Source organism: Sus scrofa, chromosome 6 (assembly GCF_054392235.1).
Source record: "Sus scrofa isolate SSC_HxYL_T2T_F1_AM1 chromosome 6, Sscrofa_HxYL_maternal_Yorkshire_Landrace_v2.0, whole genome shotgun sequence".
NCBI lineage: Eukaryota > Metazoa > Chordata > Mammalia > Artiodactyla > Suidae > Sus > Sus scrofa.
Window position 1 is genome coordinate 101545828 of NC_139388.1, and position 26132 is coordinate 101571959.

Genomic DNA, 26132 nt, shown 5'->3' on the forward strand with positions numbered 1-26132 from the left:
GTGTTGTAATCAATAAAATGTAATTTTATAACACTGTACTATATGAATGGATTTCACTAAAAGTTGTTTCAGGACAGCTACTCAAGTCTCTAGCCCTTACGTTGTTTTTCAAGGCCTCAGCCAGAAAACTGAAACCTACCCCACCACGGCCTCGGAGCCTCCATGAAAGGATACTGGAAGAAATCAAGGCAGAGAGAAAGCTACGGCCCGTCTCACCAGAGGAGACCAGACGCAGCCGGTTAGGTGAGTCTGCTGCCTCCCGAGGCCTGACCGAGCCTGGGGTCGTCGGCTTGAAGGCAGCCAGTGAGGGACCTCCGTGACTGTGCAGAGCGTGCTCTGCTTGTCTGTCTCTCTCCTTCCTGTCTGTCCCTCTCCCTCATGCACACGCCCTCATACGTGAAGTGTGTACTTTGCCCGTGGTACTGAGTGCAGGACAGCACCATGGCATAATGGGAGTAGCTCTAGGTCGTGGCTCCAAATCAGTCTCTTTAGCTCTTTGGGCACCTATGTCTTCATCAGCAGAAGGGGTGCAAATTCCTCTGCACCTTCGTTATGGCTTTCTTGTAAGGATTAACAGGATTGTGGTCCGAATACTTTATAAGTTGTAATACATATATATGGCTAAGTTATGATGTTTTATAAATATAAATGATAGACGTATAATTTTACTGCAGGGTTCTACTGTGTTTTTTTTTTTTGTTTTTTGTTTTTTGTTTTTGTCTTTTTGCTATTTCTTGGGCCGCTCCCGCGGCATATGGAGGTTCCCAGGCTAGGGGTCGAATCGGAGCTGTAGCCACCGGCCTACACCAGAGCCACAGCAATGCGGGATCCGAGCCAAGTCTGCAACCTACACCACAGCTCACGGCAACGCCGGATCGTTAACCCACTGAGCAAGGGCAGGGACCGAACCCGCAACCTCATGGTTCCTAGTCGGATTCGTTAACCACTGCGCCACGACAGGAACTCCTCTACTGTCTAATTATGGTTTTAAAGTACAGTATTATGATAAGAGGATCAATTATTGATATCACTTAAATTATTTTTGTGTCCTTAAGTTTATTATATATTAATATAATATATATTTTCATAAGAACACGTTTTTTACTTATAGCAAGACCATATTATAAAATATAAAAACATTTTTGTTTACACAGCTCTCTTCCAATTTGTAGGGTTAAAGATGCCCAAAGAATTCAGGGAAATTTCCTTTAGGAAAATAGAGCACAGTGGCACCTGAGCCAGGTTTTTGTTTTTGTTTTTGCTTTTTAGTGCCACACCCACAGCATGGGGAAGTTCCCAGGCTAGGGGTTGAATTGGAGCTGTAGCTGTTGGCCTACACCACAGCTCACAGCAGAACCAGATCCTTAACCCACTGAGCAAGGCCAGGGATTGAACCCACATCCTCATGGATACTAGTCGGATTCGTTTCCACTGAGCCATGATGGGAACTCCCTGAGCCAGTTTTCTGACTGCCTCTCCTGGTTTTCTCTTCTGATCTCTTTTTCTACCTTTTCAGATTCCTCTTGGTCCTCCAAGTTTCTATCCTGGGCTCCCTTCTCCCTAAGCAACCACACCCTCTCCCATGGTTTTGTGTCTGGCTTCTTTAGCTCCTGACCTATAGCACAGTTTCCCTGAAAGTTCAGACCCAGAGATCTCTGTGCTTCGCAGGCCCTCACTCCACACAGGGCAGGTCCTCACCTCATCACGCAGGGCAAGCCAGCAGCCACAGGCTTTCCCCTCAGACCATCTTCTCCTGATTCCCTGTCTCAGTGCCTAGGCAGAGACCTCAGCATCACCTCTGACTCTGACCTGACAGCCAGGCCTGCTGAGTTTCCTCTGCGCTTTGTGGTCTCCCCTATTCTAGCCCCGCAGCCTCTGCCCTAACCAGGCTCTCCTCTCCTCTCACCAGCTTAGTGGCGTTAGCTCTGGTGGCTCTCTCTGCCTCCCGTGACTCTCGGTCACATTTTTTTTTCCTTCTCAGTCACACTTTGATGCTCTTCCTTTTGACTCTCGACCCTTCTGTCACACACCTCCATGACAGCAGGGTCCATGTCACTCTGGTTCATTGTTGTGTACTTGGTCTCCACTGTGGGGAGCAAAAACAAAAGGTACTCCCATAGGCGTTGAAATAATAGAGCGTACCTCTCACTTACGAATCTGCATCTTTAGGACAGCAAGTGCTTTCCAGTTAAAATGATGTGTAAAGCATGCTGAGTGGCAGGTCCACGTGAGCATTTATATAATAATGAGCCACAACAGGTAAACCATGTGAACCAAGAGTCCTTATCCTGCGAGTCCTTCAGTGAGCCTGGGGAGGGTTTGAATCCCCTGAAATATATGCATATGTACACATTTCACAGAGTGTATGTTTGTGCCTTTTTCTGGAGAGAGGCTCTGTAGCTTTCCTCAGATTTCTAAAGGGTCGACAGCCTCAAAAGAGTAAGAAGCACTGTGAAAAAATTAAGAAATGGTTTATAGGATGGCAGCTTAAGTCTAGATTTTTTTAAACATTAAAGAGGAATTGAGCCAGAATAATAGGGGTAACTGAAAAGATTGCAGCAGAACTGTAGGGCAGCACAAGTACATTACCATGAGAAAAGGAAGCTTCACAATATTTACGGGAGTAAAGAGCAGGGACTGGAAACTTCAGTGGATGGTCCAGTAGAACAGAGGCAGGAGCAAGATAGGCGTAACGTGCTTGTGTAAAGTGGATGATGTTTGACATGTGGTTCCTTCATTTTTCCAAGTGTGTTGAATCTTTATTTTCTATTATGTGACTGTGTCAGCTGTTGGGGTAGATCGATGAGCCGATGTGGTCCCTGTCCATGAGTGCTTAGAAGAGTAGCTCAGAGTGGGAGCATATTTAGTGTGGCGAGCGCCCTCGAGCCTGGCGGTAGCAGTGCCAGCCAGCAGTGGTGTGCGGGCGGCTGGGGCCAGTTTGTGGAGACCAGCAGTCCTTGTGAATGACAAGGGGATGCTTCACATTGCTTGGAAAGGCCTTCATGAGCCCTGGTCCTGTACATATTCTTCTGTTTCACTTTAAACAAATTAGATGCTAACTAACAGGAAACCTACTTTAGGATTATCAAATATCAATCTTCTAGTATATCATATTATTTTATTTTAACCTTATGAATTGGGGCTTCACAACAATGACTTGAGCTGTTATAGAAAGTGACTCTTCTATGACAGTCTTACTTTTAAAATTGATCTTGAACCTTAGTTGGAAAGTAAACGATTTGGGCTCATTTTTTCTGCAGCTCTCCATTGGTTCTTACCATGCAGTTTCACTTTGGGGAGTTTGAATAAAGGAGGTAGAATTTTCCTGAAGAAAAGTTTCCATAAATAGTTTTATAACCTTCCCCCTCCATGTAATTGCAAGTAGAAACCCACTGTAGGAGCTGGAGAAATGTATACATGTTTAAAAAAGAAGCGTTGCCCATAATCCCAGCAGCAGAGTGTGGGCTATGCCTGGCTGTGCATCCCGAAGTGGAGATAAGAGCTCTGTGCACAGGGGCTGCCTTTGTTTAACATTGTATGTGGCGTGAGCATCTTCCTGTGTCGTTAAATATGACCCAGAAGGTTATTATGGGAACATGAGTACAAATTATGGCTAGATTGTCTTTTATTTCTCTATTGTTTTACAGGCTAGTTCCATTTTTTCCTATTAAGTCTGAAATTACTGTTCTTATGCATCAGTCTTTGTTCACATCTACTCACTTTGATTTTCCCTAACTCCTTTCTTAATATCTCACACAGTGTATAGATTTGGGATTTTAAATATACGTTGTTCCTTTAAAACTGTCTTTCCCCTGATCATCTGAATTGCTCTTATGCTCAACTGTTGCCTCTGTGGCATATAGAGCTTGGACAAGATCTGAACCTCATCTTCCCAGAAATAATGGCATCCCTTTCTTATGTAGCACCAGTCTTACTTCAAGATATGTTCTTGTGTCAGAGAAGAGCATACTAGAGAAGAGTGATGAGTGTTTTGAGAACATGTCATATTTTATTTGCACCTAATTAGGGGGATCTAGAGTTGATAGTATTTGAATTTAGCAATGCAGAGTTTTTTGAATGGTAAGTGGAGATGTATTCTCATATTCTCATCAACATCAAATCTCTAAGAACTTTCCTGTGAGACAACTAAAACACAGTAAAGTGCTTATTTAATCTAAGCACAATCTGTAAGTATGACTGTTAACAAATAGTTGCTTTATTTGCCCCATTTAAGATGCACCTCCTCCTTGTTGACATAAGTGCTTTTTAAAACATTTGCACATGGGAGTGCCTGCTCTGGTGCAGTGGGTTAAGAATCCAATTGCAGGAGTTCCTGTCGTGGCTCAGCAGAAACGAATCTGACTAGCATCCATGAGGACACAGGTTCAATCCCTGGCCTTACTCAGTGGCTTAAGCATTTGGCATTGCCGTGAGCTGTGGTGTGGGTCACAGATGAGGCTTGGTTCTTGCATTGCTGTGCTGTGGTATAGGCCAGTGGCTACAGCTCCGATTTGACCCCTAGCCTAGGAACCGCCATATGCCACAGGTATGCCCTAAAAAGATTAAAAAAAAAAAAAAAAAAGAATCCAACTGCAGTGGCTTGGGTCACTGCAGAGGTATGGGTTCAATCCCCTGGCCCGGCACAGTGAGTTAGGGGCCCAGTGTGGCCGTAGCTGTGGCATAGGTCGCAACTATGTCTTGGATTCATTCCCTGGCCTGGAAACTTCCGTAAGCTGCGAGTGCAGTCATAAAACAAAAACAAAATCTGCATATGATTCTGACATCTTGCGAAGTTTTCTTTGGGATATAACTCCATGCTTTTCTTTCACACCTTTTTTTTTTTTTTTTTTTTAATGCTGTATTTAAGATTTGGAGCTGTATATGTAAGTTGACCCTTTAAAAACATCTGCAAAACAACATATTGAGAGTTACTTACACTCTGTATATTAAGTTTGGATGTTAGAGCTCTCTGGGTGGTCCACCTCAACAGCAGGAACTGAGGGCACGTTGTGCCTGATGAGCCTCACTGTCCTCACTGTGGCCCTGAGGGCCTCTCTTCAGACCATAAAGGCATCTGTCCTTCCTGACCCTCAGCCATAGAATAGATGGACTGGTGAGAATTTGGGGCTGCAGTGAAAAGAGGTAATTCTCACTCATGAATACCCAAACCCATCAAATCTTTGTAATAACCTTTTAAAATCAGCTTCATTGAGATGTAATTTACCTAACCATAAAATACACCAATTTAAAATATGCAATTAAATGTTTTTTAGTATATGTAATAAAATTTTTGAAACAAATGATTTCAATGGGAAAGAGCTTATTTTTAAGAGGTTATATTTATTTAACTTTTACTATGTGCCAAGAACTATTCTGAACACCTTTTTCTGGTATGGAATCACTTAATTTTCATAATAATTTCATGAAGTAGGTGCCAGTGTTCCCATTTAACAGATGAAAACTGAAGCACAGAGAGGTTAAGTAACTTGCCCAGTGTCACACTGCTAGAAAGTGGCGGGGCTGAGGTTCAAACTCAGGCTCTCTGACTCCTGAGGCCTCTTTTCAACAGCCAGTTAATTGCCAACCCTAGGTAACTCTTGGCACCTTGGGATGCTGGTGGTGTCTAAATGAGATTTTTATCCTTTTTTTTTTTTAGGGCTGCACCCACAGCATATGGAAGTTCCCAGGCTAGGGGTCCAATCAGAACTGCAGCTGCTGGCCTACACCATAGCCACAGCAACTCGGGATCCAAGCCACATCTGCGACCTATACCACAGCTCACGATAACACAGGATCCTTAGCCCACTGAGCGAAGCCAGGGATCAAACCCGCATTCTCGTGGATACTAGTTGGGTTTTTAACCTGCTGAGCCACAAGGGGAACTCCTGAATAAGATTTTTTATAAAATGTTTCACCAATATGCAGAGAGCCAAATTTTCATCCTGAAATAAATTATTTAAGAACAATACATTTATTCTTAAATTTTAAAGATTTTGTATGTTCCCTAAAGTCATGTTTTTAAAATATGGCTATACTTTGTTTTGATATCTTTTATAGTTAAGTAAAAAGTCCAATGCTATGATTCTAAAATGTTTGCACATTTATCATGCTTTCTTTTTCAACATGTTCTTTAAAAAGTTGTTATTTTTTCTTCATTACTCCATTTCAGGTCTTAGTGATATAATTAAAACTAAGACTCCTGGTTTTATTGTATTTCAGATTGTTCTTCACTACCTTCTGCCTTTAAAGTCTGAAATGTGCCACTGCAGATCTGGAACCCTCCTCCCTTTTTCATCCTCTCTGTATATTCCTAACAGCTGAATTGTTTTCTTTTTATTGTTTGTTTTCTTTTTTCAGCAATGCGGCCACTTAGCATGTCTTACAGTTTTGACTTGTCAGGTAAAAAAAAAAAAAAAAAAAAAAAAAAAAGCACTTTCACACCTGACGTGGGTTTTGTGGTCTCTGTGAAATACATTTCATTCATCTGCTTGTTCAAACCTGTCAAAAAAGAAAATTGAAAGGCTTCTTCTCAGCTGTGGTCAGTCAAATAAACCATTCTATTTCTTTGAAAATAATATACTTAAAAAAAATTAAAACTACAGTAAACCTTTGCCTCCCAAGGGCCTGTGGAAGAGCCACTGTTGCAAGTGATGGAGCAGGGGCCCAGGCTGTGGTTGCCTCTCTCGGCACATCTCCTAAAGCAGCAGTGGCAGCGCTCTGCCTGCAGAGCATGGGAAACAGTGTCATGAAGCAAAGTGTGACACTTCTTACCCTCTAAAGCACTTGCTCCGTTATCTAGTAGCTGTACTCACAACTGTCAGCCTTGGAGGAGGCCTGCTCCTCTCCTGGTCGGCAGGACCTTTCTTTGTGCCTGGTGCTCCTGTGTGGGAGCCTCATCTCAAGGGTGTGTGTGTTTTGGGGGTAGGGGGGATTCTATGTGCTGGTTAAGAGTCTGAGAACACATGAGCATTGCCATGACTTTGGTTGTAAAATATAATTATGTGCCTTGGGCTTGTAGTACAAGTTTAGACCCTTCTGTTAAATAGGCAGGGATTAATAGAGAAACCGGTAACTATTAATGACTAAATTTGATCTGTAAAGTCAGCTCCCCCCCTTTTTTAAAGTAACATAACATAATTGTTATGATCACCCCCTTTTTAAATTGAGTTTTTAAACTATATATGAGTGAATTTTCAAAGCCAACTTAGTCCCAACAAAATGACAAGTTAAAATTTTTAGTTTTAGAAACTGCTGTTTTGAATGTAAGATGAGATAAGATATTGGCACTAGTATTTCCTTTTAGAATTTCTTTTTCCGTGCCATAGAATTGTTGGCACACTTTATATACCGATTCATATTTAAAGAGCCAGAGAATCCTAGTATTGTGTTCTATCTGTGAATATTTACTGAGTATCTTCCAACTGCTAAACTGGTTCCCAATTGCTTTGTAAATTTCTGTTTATATTTGTAGTTCTCTCAGGCGTGACTAATATTTGCACTTTCAAGAAACCCAGATAAATACTTTACATCCTTCACTTACTACTTTTGACTGATCACTGAAGAACTTTTTCTATTTTCTTTATCCATTTGGCAATTTTTATTTTATCAGCCATTTGCAGAGTGATTTTGGGGAAAAAAAATTGGTCTGGAAAATAAACTCAGAAATGTTTTAGAACATATGTATTACTGCTGATCTCCAAAAGTTGCCAGTACGTATTACAGACACTGTAGCCCTTCTAAGTATCTGCCAAGGCTGTTCCTCTCAGGTGCACTGTCTGGGAGTGGCTGGCTGCCAAGCGCACTGACTTCAGCCTCCTGCGAGTTAGGCAGCAGCAGGGGGCCTAGGCGCATGCATGCCATGTGTAGCTGTGTTGGATGGGTTCTTGTGTCAGGAAGAAAGCTCTTGATGCTTAGCTTTCTTAATATAAAAGTGAAAAAATTTTATTTGCTTTCATGTCTTATCATTTTCCATAATTTATTCTGTAACTTAGCATACTTCAAAGTTTCCACATCCTTCATTCTCAATTTGTTGTGCTTTCATGTTTTCATTGTTTCATTTTGCCTAATCAATTTAAATGTCCCGAATTATAATTGGAAAAGATTCATCCATTCTTCTAAATGCAAAGATTGGGATGCATTTATTCTCTAAATTGGGAAATTAGCAAGATGAGGAGTAAATATTTAAACATGTTGTGTAGATAATGCCTCTGAACTTAAGTGTAGAATAAAACAAACTGAAGTATGTTCTGCTGCTTAGGTATGTTTTAGAAATATTAATTCTTAGTGGAAAATCTTCATCCATTCAACATAAATTAAGGTAAGTATAATTTTCTGATACAGATATTAAATGTACAATCTATTCCAATCATATTTCCTCCATCTAAATAAGGCAGCAGCTGGTGTATCTGACACACAATTTTTATACCATATGATAGTAGATGTTATTACATAAAGTATTTGTTAGCATGGTTATACATTTTAGATTCTGAATCTGAGCTATGTCTAGCATCTTTAATGTTTTGCTTACTTATATCACTAGAAATTCTGTCTTACATAAAAGTATAAAGTCTTACCCAAAGATTTGGTTTTTACTGGATATAGTGAAGTAATGAGAATGTAATCATTTGAGCAGAAAAGTATAAGTAATCAAACTACTTAAAAATATCTCTTAAAAATATGTTCAACTGGGGCTTTTATGGATATGCAACATGTGATAAAATCACACATGGTATTTAGTCTTACATATGGAGATGCTCCTGAAACCTGGCCGTGACGTATTTTTCTGTTAATCCCATTTATCCCAGAGCTCTGAACTTAGTACTAGTTGTTTATTTCAGAATGTCAGTTGGTGAGCTCAGATACCATGATCAAGGTCAGCACGGTGTTCAGGCGGTTAGAAAGCTATTGGGTCATTTCTCCAATCCCTTCGCACTGAGAATGGAATTAGCTCATGGCAGCTGCTGTCACTTACCATTGTTCCCTAAACTTCAGTGCACGAACTCCACCCTCATGATTTTACCAGACTTAAGTACTACTACCAGTACTATTTAGCTTTTGGGGTGGGGGGGGGCATACCTGTGGCATATGGAAGTTTCTAGGCCAGGGATCGAATCCAAGCCACAGCTGCAACCTACACCACAGCTGTTGCATTGCTGGATCCTTAACCCACTTTGTTGGGCTAGGACTTGAATCTGCACCTCCCAGCAACCTGAGTCTCTACAGAGACAACACCAGATCCTTGACCCACTGAGCCACCAAGGAACTCCAGATTTAACCTTTTCTAATCTACCATAAGTGATTTTTAAACATTTCTTAAACAAAAACATCCATAAAATCATGTATCTGATCTAGTAGTTACATTTTTTCTGAAATATTAAAATAAATATATAACCATTAAAACTGCTTTACTATTCCTCCATGCACTACTAGTGATTTTGCCCTTGGGGAAGCTCTGGCTTGGAGGTGCTCTCTGTCTCCAGGGTGGGGCCTGGGGGTGTGATAGGGAGGGTGGGAAACTTTCTCTGAGGACAGACTCCTCCTACAGCCTGAGCCTCTGCAGGAAAGGTGCAGAATAAGATGCAGGGAGAATAAGATGCTTCCAAATACACTGAAGGACCATATTTAAACATTGCCTTTTTTCTTGAATAGGAATTAGCCCAATCATTTCCTCCTTTGCTTTCTGGAAAACATGTGGCAACCTACTGCTCACCACACCTCCTTATGAAAGGTTTATTTAAAGATTTTAACATTTATAATTTGTGTAAAAACTCTCTGCTTTTGCCCTCTGTCTCCTTCAGCACACCCCTCCCCCAATTATATATTTGTTCTAGCTATTTAATATCTAGAAAGACAATAACAAAATTAACTCTTGTGTTGTCAAGTTTTCTAATAAACATGGTAAATGATCGATGGACAAACCTCTCTTCTTCCTTTTCTCCTTCCTCCTCTCTTGCTACCCAAATCCTTTCCTCTGGTTCATAAGGCCAGTTCTAGTTCTAGTTCTGGCCTTCTTGGTCTCTGAAAATAAACAGCAATTGTGACTGTTAAGTTAGATATTATCATTTATAATAAATAACTTACACAACTCATTTAATGTCAAGGAAGGCTGCGCTAGGACAGACATTCTGAATGTTTCCTGGAAATTTGTCTCTTACATGTCAAGCATATAAATATTATATGTTGAGGGAATGACTATAGATAGAACATCCTTGTATTTTATCGTAACTTGAGGTCCAGTGCTTTCCCTGATACAGGAGCATTCATTGTGTCTTTGCTCCTCAGAGCTTAGCATCCCTTTACCCCCAGCTGCAGGAGTTTTATAGTCTGCTTCACCATCAAAGGTCGGTTTATGTGCAGTGACTGCTCTTTCTCATTTTTAAATACTCTAGGTAGCTGTTGAAATCATGAAGAAGGTTAGTTCCACTTGCATTGGAGAATTATAGACTCCAGTGCAAGAACAGGTGGCCTCTAGAGTCAGTGCTGACAAGGACTCCAGTGTCCGCTCTGCCACGCTGGCTGTGTGACAGGCTGAATCACTGAACCTTAGGCTCGGGTACAAGTGGAGATAAAAGTCAGTGTTAATAATTGCCAACATTTATTGTATACTGCTTTTATTACACACAGTGTTAAGTAAGTGTTTTATATGCAGTTGTTAACTTATTCAGTCCTCAAATCAAGCCCATGTCTGTTCTTAGCCCCATTTTACAGATGAAGAAATGAAAGGTTAGCTAACTTGCTCAGGGTCAGACAATTAGCAGCAAAGCTAGACTTTGAATCCAGACCGTCTGCATCTTATGATACTGTGTATTCTCAACTCTGAACTCTGTACCCAGTGCCATGTACTCTTAATCTGCACTGTCTTCTGTGCTGCATACTCTATGCTCTGTACTCTGTGCTCTGTGCTGTGTGCTTTGTGCTCTGTAGTCTGTTCTCTCTACTCCATGCTCTGTTCTCTATTCTGCCACATTGCTCACTGCCTTACCCTCTAGATTTGAGCTTTGAATAATCTCAGTCATCTTATCAGAGGGAATATATCCTGATTCTTTGTGTTCATGTTTTTATGTATATAGATTTTTAGCTATTTTTATTTTTAAATCAAGGCATTTTTTCTTTTCTTTCTTTTTTTCTTTCTTTCTTTTTTTTGCTTTTTAGGGCCATACTCATGGCATATGGGAATTCCCAGGCTAGGAGTCAAATCGGAAACTGCAGCTGCTGGCTTAACACCACAGCTCACAGCAGCACCAGATCCTTAACCCACTGAGCGAGTTATTTATTTATTTATTATTTATTTATTTAGTTTTTGTCTTTCCTAGGGCTGCACCTGAGGCATATGGAGTTTCCCAGGTTAGGGGTTGAATGAGAGCTGTAGCCACCAGCCTACACCAGAGCCACAGCAACTCGGGATTTGAGCCACATTGGCAACCTACACCACAGCTCACAGCAACACCGGATCCTTGACCCACTGAGGGAGGCCAAGGATCAAACCTGCAACCTTATGGTTCCTAGTCGGATTCGTTAACCACTGAGCCATGACAGGAACTCCCTCCAAGCCATTTTCAAATGTTACAACTATATGCCTAATAAGGCTGTGTGCCCGCCATCACTTTGATCCATCAATCACCAGCTCTCTGGAGGCTATAGAATAAGGCTAGCTTTTCTGGACCTTTGAAAATTGGAATCAGTACAATTTCTTCTAGCTCTAAATTTTAATCTGCAAATGTGAATATAAATTACTCACTTAAAGGTTTCCTTCATTGGAAGCTGAGAGTTAATATCTAGAGCACACGTTCTGTATGCACAGGTGTTGTAGTGTCCTGCCTATGTGCTGTTTGCATGATGTAGAGCTGCCCCATCACCCTGGGTGGGACTCCAAGCAGGGACTTAGGAAAGTGCATTTAGTCCACTGATTACCTTCTTGGGCTCAAGGAAAGGTAAGCTTTCGCCTTTGTTTTACCAGATGTAAGTACCCCTGAATCTCCGAAGAGTGCGGTGGAGTCATCGATGGTGAATGGAGGGTTGCCGTCACAATCAAAAGAAAGTGTGCCCATTGCCCCACAGCAGGTGCCTGTGCAGCGGAGGAAGCTTCTCAAAGCGCCGACTCTGGCCGAGCTGGGCAGCTCTGACTCCGAGGTGAGGCCTGCGGGGGTGAACCTCCCTTGTGCTTCAGTTCTCGCTTCACCTCTTCCCAGTTTTCAGTCAGTAAAGTTAGGATTAAAATTCATTTCTTTAGCAGAAAATGAAACCATGAATGACTTTGTTATTTAATAAAGGCCAATATAATAGCTGTAGTTTATAGAATGAGTTGTACAATATGTATGTCGTCTTAGATTATAGTGAGGTCAAAACACGTCAACACTTTTCAAACCTGTATATCTTAAATATTTTTTCCTCTGTTTGAGGGAAGAAAAAGAGAAACATTTCATAGATTCTTCCCTGTCTTTAGACACACGCACTGACTCATATACTCATACTGAAGCTCGTTCTCTCTGTAATGGTAATACCAACAGACAAGTCTCCAAAAAAGCTGTGCTAGTGCCCCACAGACACTTCCTGCTCCTGATGTGGCTGCTTCCCAAGAGTCTGCAGGCCTGTGTCTGCAGCATCAGTCTTGTCTATCTCCACTGCCCTATCCTCAAAATCAGCTCATGTAAAATGAAATGATTAATCCCTGTCCCTCTCATCTCCTGTTTGCTGTCTTAGGTGCTAGCTCCATTCTCTCCTCATTCATCCAGGTTAGAATATAAAGGATTATTTTTTAATGACACACTCATCAGTCTCTGCAAATCCAGCAACATCAGTATTAGCAATTGTGCAACTAAATGTATTGAGAATGGTAGGCACCCTATTGCTGCAGGTCTTCAGCACATCTCTCTCATCAGTCCAGTCTTAGCTTCCCTTATCCTCGCTTCCCCTACTCATCTTACAGACACCACCAGACTCTTTGTCACTCCTGCTTGAAACCTTTTTAAGGCTCCTCGCCACTTACAGGATTGAGTTTTCATCTCCTCAGAAGATGTGCGATCTGGTGCCCACCACTCCCTGTCTCAGTTTACCCGCCAGCCCCACTCAGCCCCTTGCTCTTGGCTCCTCTAATCTGTGCTCCGAGTGCAGGCTGCCCCACCCCAGTCCTCTTTCCTAACCCTTCTGCGATGCCCTAGTAACTTTCTGAGCCTTCTGTTTGGTTGGAGTCCTTGACCCTTTGTAGTAGAATTACCCAGTTGTCTCTCTCTCCCCAGAGTTAAGGCTCCCAGAGAGGGGGACTGTGCCAGGTCCACTTCGTGTCCCAGCTCCTAACGCCCAGCCCACACCCAGGTATTTAAAGACATTCAGGCTAACCTGTGAGAACAGTTTAAATTGAAAGAGGATCTGGTAGCCAGCCACCAACATGTGATGATTGAAATGTAAATCACATTAAATAGATGGGAAACTTAGTTCACTCACAGTTCCCACATGTGGCTAGTGGTGACCACGCTAGACGGTGCAGACTCAGGGCCACCCTCATAAAGTCTGTGGGATAGCGCTGTGCCTGTGCAGGGGGCGTGCCCTCCTCCCTGCCCATGACCCACTGTGGGCTCCTCTCCTGGTCCTTCCTTCACCCGAGCAAGACGCCCCGCCATGGTGAGAGCCATTGTCTTAGTTTTCCTTTTCCCCAAAGGGCCGTGTTGATGCTTCACGTCCGGATCCCCTGAGGCTGCTCAGGGTTTTCTTGATGAGAGCTCATGTGTCCTGCACCTGCCTGGTGGAGATTAGATGGGAGGCACAGCATGAGGTGCTAAGATGCCAGCTTGCTTGGGGCTTTGCCTCTGGCTGCTGGCTCAGGCCTGGGGGCGTCATCTGCTCTCTGGGACCAAGGGCTGGTCTTGGGCGGGGACCAGAACCAGCATGCCCTCCTCTGCAAGTTCTGGTGGAGGCCTTAAAGGACTAAGGAAGACTAGTCAGGGACACTCACCGTGGGAAGGCCTTTTGTCCCTTTCTTTTCACACTTCTGGTTGGAGAATTTTATTTATTTTAATATAGCTGATTTACAGTGTTCTGTCAGTTTCTGCTATACAGCAAAGTTACCCAGTCCTACATACATATGTACACTCTTTTTCTGATTGGGAAATTTTAAAATTCTAAATATGTTCAAACTTTAACATTTAGAAGACAAAGATAAGCAGAAGATTTTATTTTTTTAAACAACTATATTTCAAACTTGAGCTTTGTAATAAAGTTTTGGTAGAATTTCTGTTGATGAAACAGCTTTAATTGTGATAGATTAGTTGTGTTCATCCTAAAAACCTTTTTATTTTTTAAAGCTACTTTAAGATTATTTGCCAGCTTACTAAGGCTAACTCAGAAGAATGTCTATTGTAAAGCCTAATAATGAACCAACATTTCTATAGACCTGAATGAAGCACCTTGAAACTCAAGCCATGTTTCCTTACAGTGATTTACTGATTTGTCTTGTCCACACGGAACATGCAGTAGGTTCTGGCTCTGCCATGTGGACGGGGCACAAGACAGGTCCCTTATCTTGCCAGCCGTCCCTTAGTCCTGCATCCGACATTTCCTCCAACTCCAGAATGTGGCAGTTCTGCCCAGAATTATGAACATGGAATAGAGGCTGAAGAATCCTGTCTTTTCTAAATTGATGGATGGGTGTTCTTTTCCCACTTCAGTGAATTCCTGATATCAGAGAATTCCTAAACCGAGATTGATTATTTCAAGTCGTATTTGCTCACCTGTAAAATGGCCACAGAGGAGTTCCCATGTGGCTCAGCAGGTTAAGGATTTGGCATTGTCTCTGTAAGGATACAGGTTTGATCCCTGGCCTGGCTCAGTGGGTTAAGGATCTGGTTTTGTCCCAGCTGCAGCTTGGATTCAATCCCTGGCCCAGGAACTTCCATATGCTGTGGGTGTGGCTGAAAAAGGGGTGGAGGGTGGGAGAAGCAGCTCAGAAAAGACTGGTCTTATTCTTCTCTTCCAGCCCCTTAATTTTATCACCCACTCCCATTTTTTCCTCCTTCCCTCCCATTTCTTGAGTGGCTTCCAACTTTTTTTAAGCACCAAAATTTCTTAACATCAAAGCTATAGAAGTACAAGGCAGGTGAGCTAGAAATGGAGGTGGGGACAGAGCCCTGCCACTCTCACTCCCACCCCCTACACCTTCCCTAAGCCTCCTGGAGCAACAGAGAATTCCTGTTCCATTCTAAGGCAACTGTAGTATCTGCTGACACTGGCCTTCTTTTTTTTTTTTTTTGTCTTTTTGCTTTTTCTTTGGGCCACTCCTGCGGCATATGGAGGTTCCCAGGCTAGGGGTCGAATCGGAGCTGTAGCCACCGGCCTATGCCAGAGCCACAGCAACGCAGGATCCAAGCCTCGTCTGCAACCTACACCACAGCTCACGGCAACGCCGGATTGTTAACCCACTGAGCAAGGGCAGGGACCGAACCCGCAACCTCATGGTTCCTAGTCGGATTTGTTAACCACTGCACCACGACGGGAACTCCGACACTGGCCTTCTAACCAGTGGGTCTGCCTGCAGCTCCTGCTCCATGCAGAGACTCTCTGCACCATCTCGGCCCTTTCCATGGTTAGAGGAGTGACTAGAGCCCCCTGGAGGGATGGAGCAGTGACAGCAGCGCTTCCAGCTGCAGCTGGAGCACTGCTTTACTCCCCACAGAGCAAGTGCTGTGGCACATGTTGAAGTGGTCCTGGTTTGGGGGGGTTTTTGTTTGTTTGTTTGGGTTTTTGTTTGTTTGGGGTTTTTTTTTTTTTTGTCTTTTCTAGGGCCATGCCCTCAGCATATGGCGGTTCCCAGACTAGGGGTTGAATCAGAGCTTTAGCCGCTGGCTTACGCCACAACCACAGCTATGCACGCAAGATCTGAGCTGAGTCTGCTACCTGCACCACAGCTCTTGGCAACACCAGATCCATAACCCACTGAGCGAGGCCAGGAATCGAACAGTGTCCTCACGGATACTAGTTAGATTCGTTTCTGCTGAGCCACGACAAACTCCTACATGTCCTATTAACCTAGCAGCCTCAGCCCATCAGAGATTTTTTTTCTCACATTTAAAAAGTATCTTCCAGCCATCAAAATACTGACTGTATGGTAAACTCTTTCAAACATGACCTCACCGAATTTCCTCTTGCACAGAGACCTCACATTAAGATTTGACTCCCACTGTCCCAGGCTCTCACCTTGATCACCTGTGCAGACATGTTTCATTCTGTTCCATTGTGCACCAGAAAACTCCTGTTGCCCTTGCTGTCTTTGAGTTGACTTAAACCCGGGTCTGGATTATCACAGAGAACAAGTTCCTGTTTATCTTTTATTTACTTATTTATTTTGGCTATGCCTGTGGTGTATGGAAGTTCCCAGGCCAGGGCTCTCACCCACGCTACAGCAGTGACCCAAGCCACTGCTTTGACACTGCTGGATACTTAACCCACTGAGCCAATAGGGAACTCCGAGAGATTTCTGTTTAAATAATCCCTACGGAGTAGTGAGTTTCCCTGTAATCATCAATATATTATTATAGGTCAGATAGTCTTATGAAATTGAATATTAATGTATTATTTACATTATCAACATAAACTCAGCTGCTTTATACAGAAAGAAAAGTTCCTTAATCATTTTCAGAGCTGTGAGATAATGACTAGCTTTTAGTTTTCTTAATGCCGTTAAGTTGATTCATCAGGGAAATACATTTTCTTTCTTTCTGTCAAATAAGAACTCCAATCGCAAAACCAGTGAAGTGATTGATTTTTTTTCCTTTTAGACTTACCCAGCAGTGCTGCGCATTTATATAGTAATAATAGTTCCATAATAAGTAGTAACTACAAGCTTGAATTGATGTCTTAAAAGTTTCTAGTTGTGAAGCTGAGCTACACCTTACACCTGCTCTAGGCCTTAGGAATAGGTTACCTCATCTGCTGTTTTGCCAGAACTGGAAGTAACCCATGTTTTTACTTAACAAAATATCATGAGCATTTCCCTATCTGATTAATCCTTTTCCAGCATGATGCCTAATATCTGTGCTGTATTCCAGCATCATAATAATTGACCATATTTCATCTAACCTGTCTTCTGTTTTTAAACATTTAGGCTATTTCCAGTTTTCTGTTGTTACAAATAAGACTATTATTATGAACATCCTTATAGTATATTTTTTGCTTTGAATTATTTTTACCAATATTTCTAGAAGAATGTTTGCCAGGTGAAAGAATGTGCATTTTTATAGCTTTTGATACATATTGCCAGATTTCTTAAAGAAAGCTCTAATATGTACTTTTTATTGAATTAATGCTAACTATACTTTAGGTATTATGAATTCATCTTTGCAAAAACCCTAGAAGTAGCTAAGATGTTTCTATAAAGGGTAAAGAAACAGGCACACGGAAAGGTTTTGTCTCTGAACTTAGAGTGTTAAAGAGTCAATAAATTACAGAGTAGGATTTGAAACCCAAGTCTAACTCCAAAGTCTGCGTATGGCATAAACATTCTAATATTCCAACTGGCAGCATGTGGGAATGCCTGAATTTAAATAATTTACTCTAGAAGGGGCCTTAGAAATTTTGTGCGATATCATTACTTTTCACTGAGAAAACAGAGCCCCTAGAGAGACCAAGTTTAAAAGGTCATACAACTTTTCAGTAGCAGAACCCTGCTGCACTAGACCTCCCAACATCACCATCACTCTTCTTATTTTTTCTCTTCCTAAAACTTCTTTTTTTTTTTTTTTTTTTTTTTTTTTTTTTTTGTCTTTTTAAGGGCCACACCCTCAGCATATGGAAGTTCTCAGGCTAGGGGTGGAATTGGAGCTGCAGCTGCTGGCTTACACCACAACCATAGCCACAACCAGATTCTTAACACACTGAGTGAGGTCAGGGATCAAACCCATGTCCTCATGGCTATCAGTTGGATTCAACCTGCTGAGTCACAGCGGGAACTCCCTTAAAACTCAACTTCAGTTTTTTTGCTTATCTTTAAGAATCTCTGCTAGTCTATCCCAGGTAACATTTTAAAAATCAAGATAAGCTTTCACTGGAGTCATATCAAAGCTTTCAGTTGGAAAGCTAAGCAAAGGAGCAGTATCTGAGCCTTCGCTGGGCTTCTTTTCAGGAGCAGGGAGGTTTTCCTTCCTTTGCCCAGGCTGGTCTCTGAGACGATTCTGGCAGCTTTCAGTGACAGTGCTACCCTAGAAGCAAAGCTGTAGGACCTCTACAGTGACCTCGAGTCACTTGTCGGACGTAGAACTAGAAAGGCCTAACTTAGTGTCAGAGAGGAGTGACTGGGATCAGACAACACAAACAAGCAAATTTCAGAAGCCAGACCATAGGAAAGACTTATGTACGAACATTTGTTATTTGTATTCTTTGATGATGGCCATTCTGACAGGTGTGAGGTGATAACTCATTGTGGTTTTGATTTGCATTTCCCTCATGATTAGCAGTGTTGAGCACATTTTCATGTGCCTGTTGGCCATCTGCATTTCCTGTTTGAAAAAATGTCTGTTCAGTTCTTTTGCCCATTTTTTAATCAGGTTGTTTGTGTTTTTGATGTTGAGTTGTATGAGCTGTGTATAAATGTTGGGTCTTAACCCCTTATCAGTCAGGTCATTTGCAAGTATCTTCTCCCATTCAGTAGGTTGTCTTTTCGTTTTGTCATTGGTTTCCTTTGCTGTGCAAAAGAATGTTTAAGTTTAATTAGGTCCCATTTGTTTATTTTTGCTTTTGTTTACTTTGAGGATGTGGATCCAAAAAAATATTGCCACAGTTGGAGTTCCTGCTGTGGCACAGTGGAAACGTATCCAACTGGGAACTATGAGGTTGTGGGTTCGATCCCTGGCCTCATCCAGTGGGGTTAAGGATCCGTCATTGATGTGAGCTATGGTGTGGGTCATAAATGTGGCTTGGATCTGGCATTGCTGTGGTGTAGGCCGGCAGCTATAGCTCCAGTTAGACCCCTAGCCTGGGAACCTCCATATGCCGTAGTATGGCCCTAAAAAGCAAAAAAAAAATACGCACACACACACATATGTACATATACATGTATGTATATATGTGTGTATATATACACACACACACATATAATATATATAGTCACAGTTTATGTCAAAGAATATTCTGCTTATATTTTCCTCTGGAGGTTTGTGGTGTCCAGTCTTACATTTAGGTCTTTAATCCATTTTGAGTTTGTTGTTTTATGGTAGGATTAGTTTTCTTTTTTTTATTTCTTTTTTTTTAACTTTTTATATAATGATTTTTATTTTTTTCATTATAGCTAGTTTACAGTGTTCTGTCAATTTTCTACTGTACAGCATGTTGACCCAGTTACACATACAAGTATACATTCTTTTTTCTCACATTATTTTCCATCATAAGTGACTAGACATAGTTTCCAGTGCTACACAGCAGGATCTCACTGCTTATCCATTCCAAAGGCAATAGTCTGCATCTTTTAATCTAATATACAGTGCAAAATGAACCTTTCCACAGAAAGGAAAGTCATGGACTTGGAAGATTAGTTTTCAAATAGTTTGAAAGTGGGTGCAGCTGCCTGAGGTGGGCACACAGGGACAGAGGACCATCCACAGCTTCTGGTAGCAAATTCCGAGAGGCCTGGAGCCATGCACCTGTCCCCACAATGATCTGTCTCCACACTGACCTGCATCTTCCCTGCCCAGCCGGGACGGACTCTTGGCTGTCCTCAGTGGGAGCATTTCTGACCAGGAAGGATGAGTCCAGTGGAAGCATGGATGTCTCAGACTTGTGTAAAATTAGGCTGTGGAAATGAGTCTAGGGAAGGTGGGCTGAAATACACGAGCTTGGGGGTGGCTTCTGCTGTTTGAATCAGGGTAGGCCCGCCTTGTAATTAATGGGAAGTCCTGTGTGTGACTCCTTTTCTGCTTTCCTCTGAGATTTATCTTGGCTTGATGTCCTTTTGATCTTCCTAAGCAGAAGGAGGTCATGCTAGTTTCTACAAGCTTTTCTGGAGACTTGTGTTGTCTACGGTGTGTCTGTTTGAGGCTTGGCTTTTGGTGCTTGGTTTGTTCATGGTGAGCCCAAGAGCTCGGAGCTCGCTGTCCAGACCTTCCGTGTTTGAACTGTACAGTGGACATGGCCTTTCTTTGCCTCCCTTTCCTTGACCAGATCCTTTGTAGTGCAGCTTATTTGAAACTCATGCTTTCAGCAGTGGGTTTTAGGTGAAGCCAATTTTGATGAATGGCTAATTCCTAAAGTCACTTTGTAAGTAGGTCAGAGAATTTTCACTATTTGTCTCACATAGTGATAATTTAATATAGTAACCTAATTTTCTTCTGTATTTAAAAATATTTAGCAGTTTTCTATACATATTATGGAAGTAAGTTGTCTTCTAGTTAATGTATATCCCCTGTCACATAATAAATAATAAATTTTTTATGAGTAAATATTGTATCTCATTTTGGTAGAGTCTAAAACAAATTAAGAAGGTCTCTTCTCGCCTGATGGGAGGGGGAGGGAGTGGGAGGGATCGGGAGCTTGGGCTTATCAGGCACAACTTAGAATAGATTTACAAGGAGATCCTGCTGAATAGCATTGAGAACTATGTCTAGATACTCATGTTGCAACAGAAGAAAGGGTGGGGGAAAAAATGTAATTGTAATGTATACATGTAAGGATAACCTGACCCCCTTGCTGTACAGTGGGAAAATAAAAAAAATTATTAAAAAAAAAAAAAGAAGGTCTCTTCTCACTGGTAATAGGAATTTAAACTTGATTTGGTGCAATGCATACATTTTTCTAGATTCATTTGACATTTCATTAAGTGTTTATTTTCCTTCATTCAGCAAATATTTATTAATTAATAAATATATATAAAATACTAAGTGATGGGTTTGGTACTAGGTAACAAGACACACCACATCTACCCTTGTGGAGTTCCAAGTCTGTTACTTTTATAAATATGTTAAATGCCCCACTAATGATAATATTAAATCACCATTTATTGTGTACCAGGGAATGTGTTAAGCATTTTAAATGTGTTATCAGATTTGTCCTTACAATAACCCTATAAAAATTATGAAACTAAGGTAAGAAACTTGCTCAATGTCACATCACTCTAATAAGGGACAAAGCCAGGGCGCAAACACAGATATACCTAATTTTAGATCTCTTCTAGTGTGTCTTCAACTTGCCCTGACCATTAACATTAAAATTCAATGCCTTGTGTTAAAATGAATGCTTACTAGTGAGTATCGTTACTGAGTTCAAGAGCACTCGTGTCTAAGGATCCTTTCCCTCTTCTCTTCCTCTCTCAGGAAGACACTCTGCCCAGGTCAGCCAGCAGCAGCAGTGCATCTCCCTCATTCCTTGAAGATCCTGTTCTGGAGGCTGTGTCCACGAGAAAGGGTGAGTATTGGTGGTGCAAAGTACTAGTGTCAGATACCTTACAAAACAGACTTGGCCTAAAAAAGGGAATCCCCAAGTGCCTTGTGATCATTTGGGGTAACTAGTCTAACCCTGAATTTCACTAGTCAGGAGAAGAAATATTCACTTGTTTTCCTAGAATGACATTGTAAGGTAGGGCTAAACTGGTAACTGGGTCTCAGGTTTTCAGTGTATAATAAACCAGTCACTTTTGGGCTCACAGGTAATAGTTGTAGGGAATATGTCAACTGTCTGTGTGTACTTTTTAGATTACTTACCTGTTATCTAAATTTAAGCCAGCAGTCCTAAGTAATCACACTTATCTTCCCCACCCTACACATGTATACATATACAAATCCTTACCGACATGCACACATAGACATTCCCCCCACACACACACACGCACACATAGACATATTCCCCACCCCACACATGCACACAGACATATGCCCCCACCCTACACATGCCCACATAGACATATTCGCCACACACACATGCACACATAGATATATGCCCCCCGCACACATGCACACATAGACATATTCCCCACACACCACATGCAAACGTAGACATATTCCCCACATACACATTCACAGACATATTCCCCCCACACACATGCATACAGACATATTCCCCAACCCACACATGCACACATAGACATATGCCCCCACCCTACACATGCACACATAGACATATGCCCCCCACACATGCACACATAGACATATCCTTACCACATGCACGTGTATATAGAAAAACACCTTCATAACTCTGCAGGCAATATGTCCTAACATAGAGTCTAAAGTTAAGTTATTTTTGAAAATACTATTGGTAATCTTTTCATTAAAGTTATATATTATGGGGATTCTGGGAAGATGGCAGAATAGGAGGCACCAGGATTTCATCTTCCCATATAGACACTTACAGCGGCAGAATCTGTCTGATGTAATGATTTTGGAACTCTGGAGTCTGTTGATGCTTATAATTTCCAGAAGAAGACTTGGATGGTAAATTGCAGTTAATTTTAGTATAGTTCTGCTCTTAGCACAGTAGCAGCTACTCATTCCTGGATGCTAGCACTCTGTGCTGTTCCTGGAGCAGCTACACACAGCTGGAAGGATCTGATCCCAGGCCCCTGGCCCCCAGAACTCCATATGCCAGGGGCTGGGGTGGCCAAAAGTGGGGGAAAAAAAAAAACCACCACCAACAAGAAAGATGTCAAGTCAGCAACCTGCTGACTTGAAGGAAAGAAATAATTTAGTGCAAAGAAAGAGAATAGAGAAATAATGGAGAAAATCAGTAAAACCAAAAGTTTTTTCTTCAAAAAGATCCACATAATTGACAAACCTTAGGTAGGTGGACTAAGAAAGAGAGAAGACTCACATTACTAAAATCATCAATGAAAGAGATGGCATTACTTCTCTTTCTATAGAAATAAAAATAATTATAAAGAGTACTTTGAATAGTTGTACAGCATCAGATTGGATAAACTAAATGAAGTGAACAAATTCCTAGAAATGAGAAACCAAGCAATACTACATCAGAAGGAAATAGAAAATCTGAATAGACCTATAACTTAAAAGTTACTGATTCTATAATCATAAAAATTTCCCAATAAATAAAAATCCCTGGATAGACCAGCAGCTGTAGCTCCAATTCTGCCCCTAGCCTGGGAACTTCCATATGCTGTGGGTGCGTCCCTAAAAAAAAGACCAGAAGAAAAAGAAAAAAACAACTAATACCAGTTCTTCTTAAACGTTTCTAAAACATTTCCAATAAATGGTCCTGGGAAAACTGGATAGCTACATGCAAAAGAATGAAACTGGACCACTTTCTCACACCATATCTGAAAATAAAATCAAAATGGATCAAAGGCTTAAATGTAAGAAATGAAACCATAAAGCTCCTATAGGAAAACATAGGCAGTATGTTCTTTGACATCAGTCCTGGCAATATTTTTTTTTGGATATGTCTCCTCAGGCAAGAGAAACAAAAGCAAAAATAAACAAATGGAACTACATAAACTAAAAAAGTTTTGCACAGCAAAGGAAACCAACAAAGCATAAAGGCAGCTTACTGAATGGGAGACAGTATTGCAAACAGTTTATCTGGTAATGGGTAAATATTCAAAATATACAAAGTACTTATACAACTAAAATGTCAAAAAGAAACCATACCCAACTTGATTAGAAAATGGGCAGAAGGGACTTCCTGCTGTGGTGCAATGAGTTAAGAATCTGACTGCAGCAGCTTGGGTTGCTGCAGAGGTGCAGGCTCGATCCCTGGCCTGGTGCAGTGGGTTAAAGGATCTGGCATTGCCACAGCTGCAGCATAGGTCACAGCTGTGGCTCAGATCTGATCCCTGATCCAGGAACTTCTGTATGCTGTTAGGCAACCAGAAAAAAAAAATGGGCAGAGAACCTCAATAGAAATTTTTTTCCAAAGACATACAGATGGCCAGCAGACAATGAGAAGATGCCCAACATCACTAATCACTAGGGAAATGCAAAGCAAAACCACAGTGAGATAGCACTTCATACCTGTCAGAATGGCTGTCATCAAGAAGACAACAACTGGTGTGGGCAAGAATGTGGAGAAAAGGGGGGCCCTTCACGCACCAGTCGTGGCGCAGCGACTATGGAAAACAGTATAGATGTTCCTTAAAATATTAAAATTAGAACTTCCGTGTGATCCAGCAACTTTATTTCCCAGGTATTACCTGAAGAAAACAACACTTGTGAAAAGATGTATTCCTGTGGTCATTGAAACATTATTTGTAGCCAAGATGTGGAAGCAATCTAAGTGTCCATAGATAAATGGATAAAGAAGATGGGGGGTGTGCGTATATAAATGGTATATATACACCGATATATATATATTATAAATATATACAATGGAATGGAATATTACCTAGCCATAAAAAATCCTGTCATTTACAACAGCATACAAAGTCAACCTGATTCAAAAATGGACATTTCTCCAAAGAAGATATAAAGATGCCAAGAAGCACATGAAAGATTCTCAATCATTAGGGAAAAGCAAATCAAAACTCAAGATAACACCTCATACCCACTAGAATGGCTACTACCAAAAAAATGGCAGAACACAAGTGTTGGCAAGAATGAGGAGAAATTGCCTTTGTGCACTGTCGATGGGAATGCAAAATGGTGCAGGTGCTGTGGAAAACGGTATATTGATTATTTAAAATTTTAAGAATAGAATTAGATTTAAGAATAGAATTAGATATGATCCAGCAATTCCAATTCTAGGTATATAACCAAAAGAATTGAAAGTAGAGGCTTGAAGAGATATTTGTACAATCAGTTTATAACATTATTCACAAAAGCTAAAACCCAAGTGTTCATAATGGATGAATGGATAAGCAAGATGTGATATATCCACACAGCGTTTAAACACAGGGAAATTCTGTAATAGGCTGCAACACAGATGAACTTGAGGTTATTATGCTAAATGAAATAAGGCGTCACGAAAAGGCAAATACTGTATGATTCTGCTTATATGAGGTACTTAGAGTAGTCAGGTTCACAGAGACAGAACATGGAACAATGGTTGCCAGGGGTTGTGGAGAGGGGAGAATGGAGGTTAGTGTTTAATGGATACAGTTTCAATTTTACAAAATGAAAAGTGTATGGGGATGAATGGTGGTAATGGTTGCACAACAATGTAAATGAACTGTACTTTAAAAGTGGTTAAGATTGTAAATATTTTTATGTGTATTTTAACTGCAGTTATTTAAAAACTTAACAAAAAACATGTATCACAATATTCTTAGCACATTGACTTCATTTTCTATATACATGGAGGTTTCAGTGGTTAAAATTCTTTAAATAATTGGGAGTTCCCTGGTAGATCAGTGGGTTAAGGATCTGGTGTTGTCACTGCTGTGGGGTGAGCTCAATCCCTGGCCCAGGAACTTTTGTATACCATGGGCGCAGCCAAAAAAAAAAAAAAAAAATTCTTTAAATGGTATTTTGATTTACTTCAACAGATTATATCAAAAGTAATAGGAGCTGACCTTAGTTATTATCTGTAATTGGTATTTGCCCAGGTCCATTAAATATTATGGAGATTCAATTAAATCACATGATGGATTTCTTTTTTTAAAATTTTTTAAGTGGGAGTTCCCATCGTGGCACAGCAGAAACGAATCCAACTAGGAACCATGAGGTTGTGGGTTTGATCCCTGGCCTTGCTCAGTAGGTTAAGCATCCAGCACTGCCATAAGCTGTGGTGTAGGTCACAGATGCGGCTTGGATCTGGTGTGGCTGTGGCTGTGGCATAGGCCAGCAGCTGTAGCTCTGGTAAGACCCTAGCCTGGGAATCTCCATATGCCACGGGTATGGCCCTAAAAAGATAAAAAAAAAAAAGACAAAAAGTAAAAAAAAGTTTTTTAAATAAATTTTTAAATTATTTTTATTTGTTCCATCATAGCTAGTTTACAGTGTTCTGTCAATTTTCTACTATATAGCAGTGCGACCCAGTCACACATACATATATACATTCTTTTTCTCACATTATCATGCTCCATCAAAAGTGACTAGCACAGTTCCCAATGTTATACAGCAGGATCTCATTGCTCCAAAGGCAGTAGTCTGCATCTATTAACCCCAAATTCCCAGTCCATCCCACTCCATTCCCCTCCCCCTTGGCAGCCACAAGTCTGTTCTCCAAGTCCATGATTTTCTTTCCTGTGGAAAGGTTCATTTGTGCCTTATATT

The 26132-nt window shown here is 41.2% G+C and overlaps 1 protein-coding gene across 18 annotated transcripts in view; it reads left to right on the plus strand.

Annotated features, from left to right (window-relative positions):
* SPIRE1 (spire type actin nucleation factor 1) overlaps positions 1–26132 on the plus strand; it is a 180827-nt gene that overhangs the window by 140021 nt on the left and 14674 nt on the right. For 9 of the 18 annotated variants that reach the window (XR_002344986.2, XR_014807548.1, XR_014807544.1 and 6 more), the window contains 4 exons: positions 114–243; positions 6358–6399; positions 11957–12129; positions 21288–21378. Coding sequence is in view for 10 of the 18 variants with exons in the window: in XM_021096025.2 (XP_020951684.2) it covers positions 114–243; positions 6358–6399; positions 11957–12129; positions 21288–21378 (436 nt within the window). In the remaining 8 variants the exon portion in view is untranslated. The remainder of the gene's footprint in view (positions 1–113; positions 244–6357; positions 6400–11956; positions 12130–21287; positions 21379–26132) is intronic. The other 9 variants (XR_014807546.1, XR_014807549.1, XR_014807550.1 and 6 more) reach the window with 1 other exon arrangement.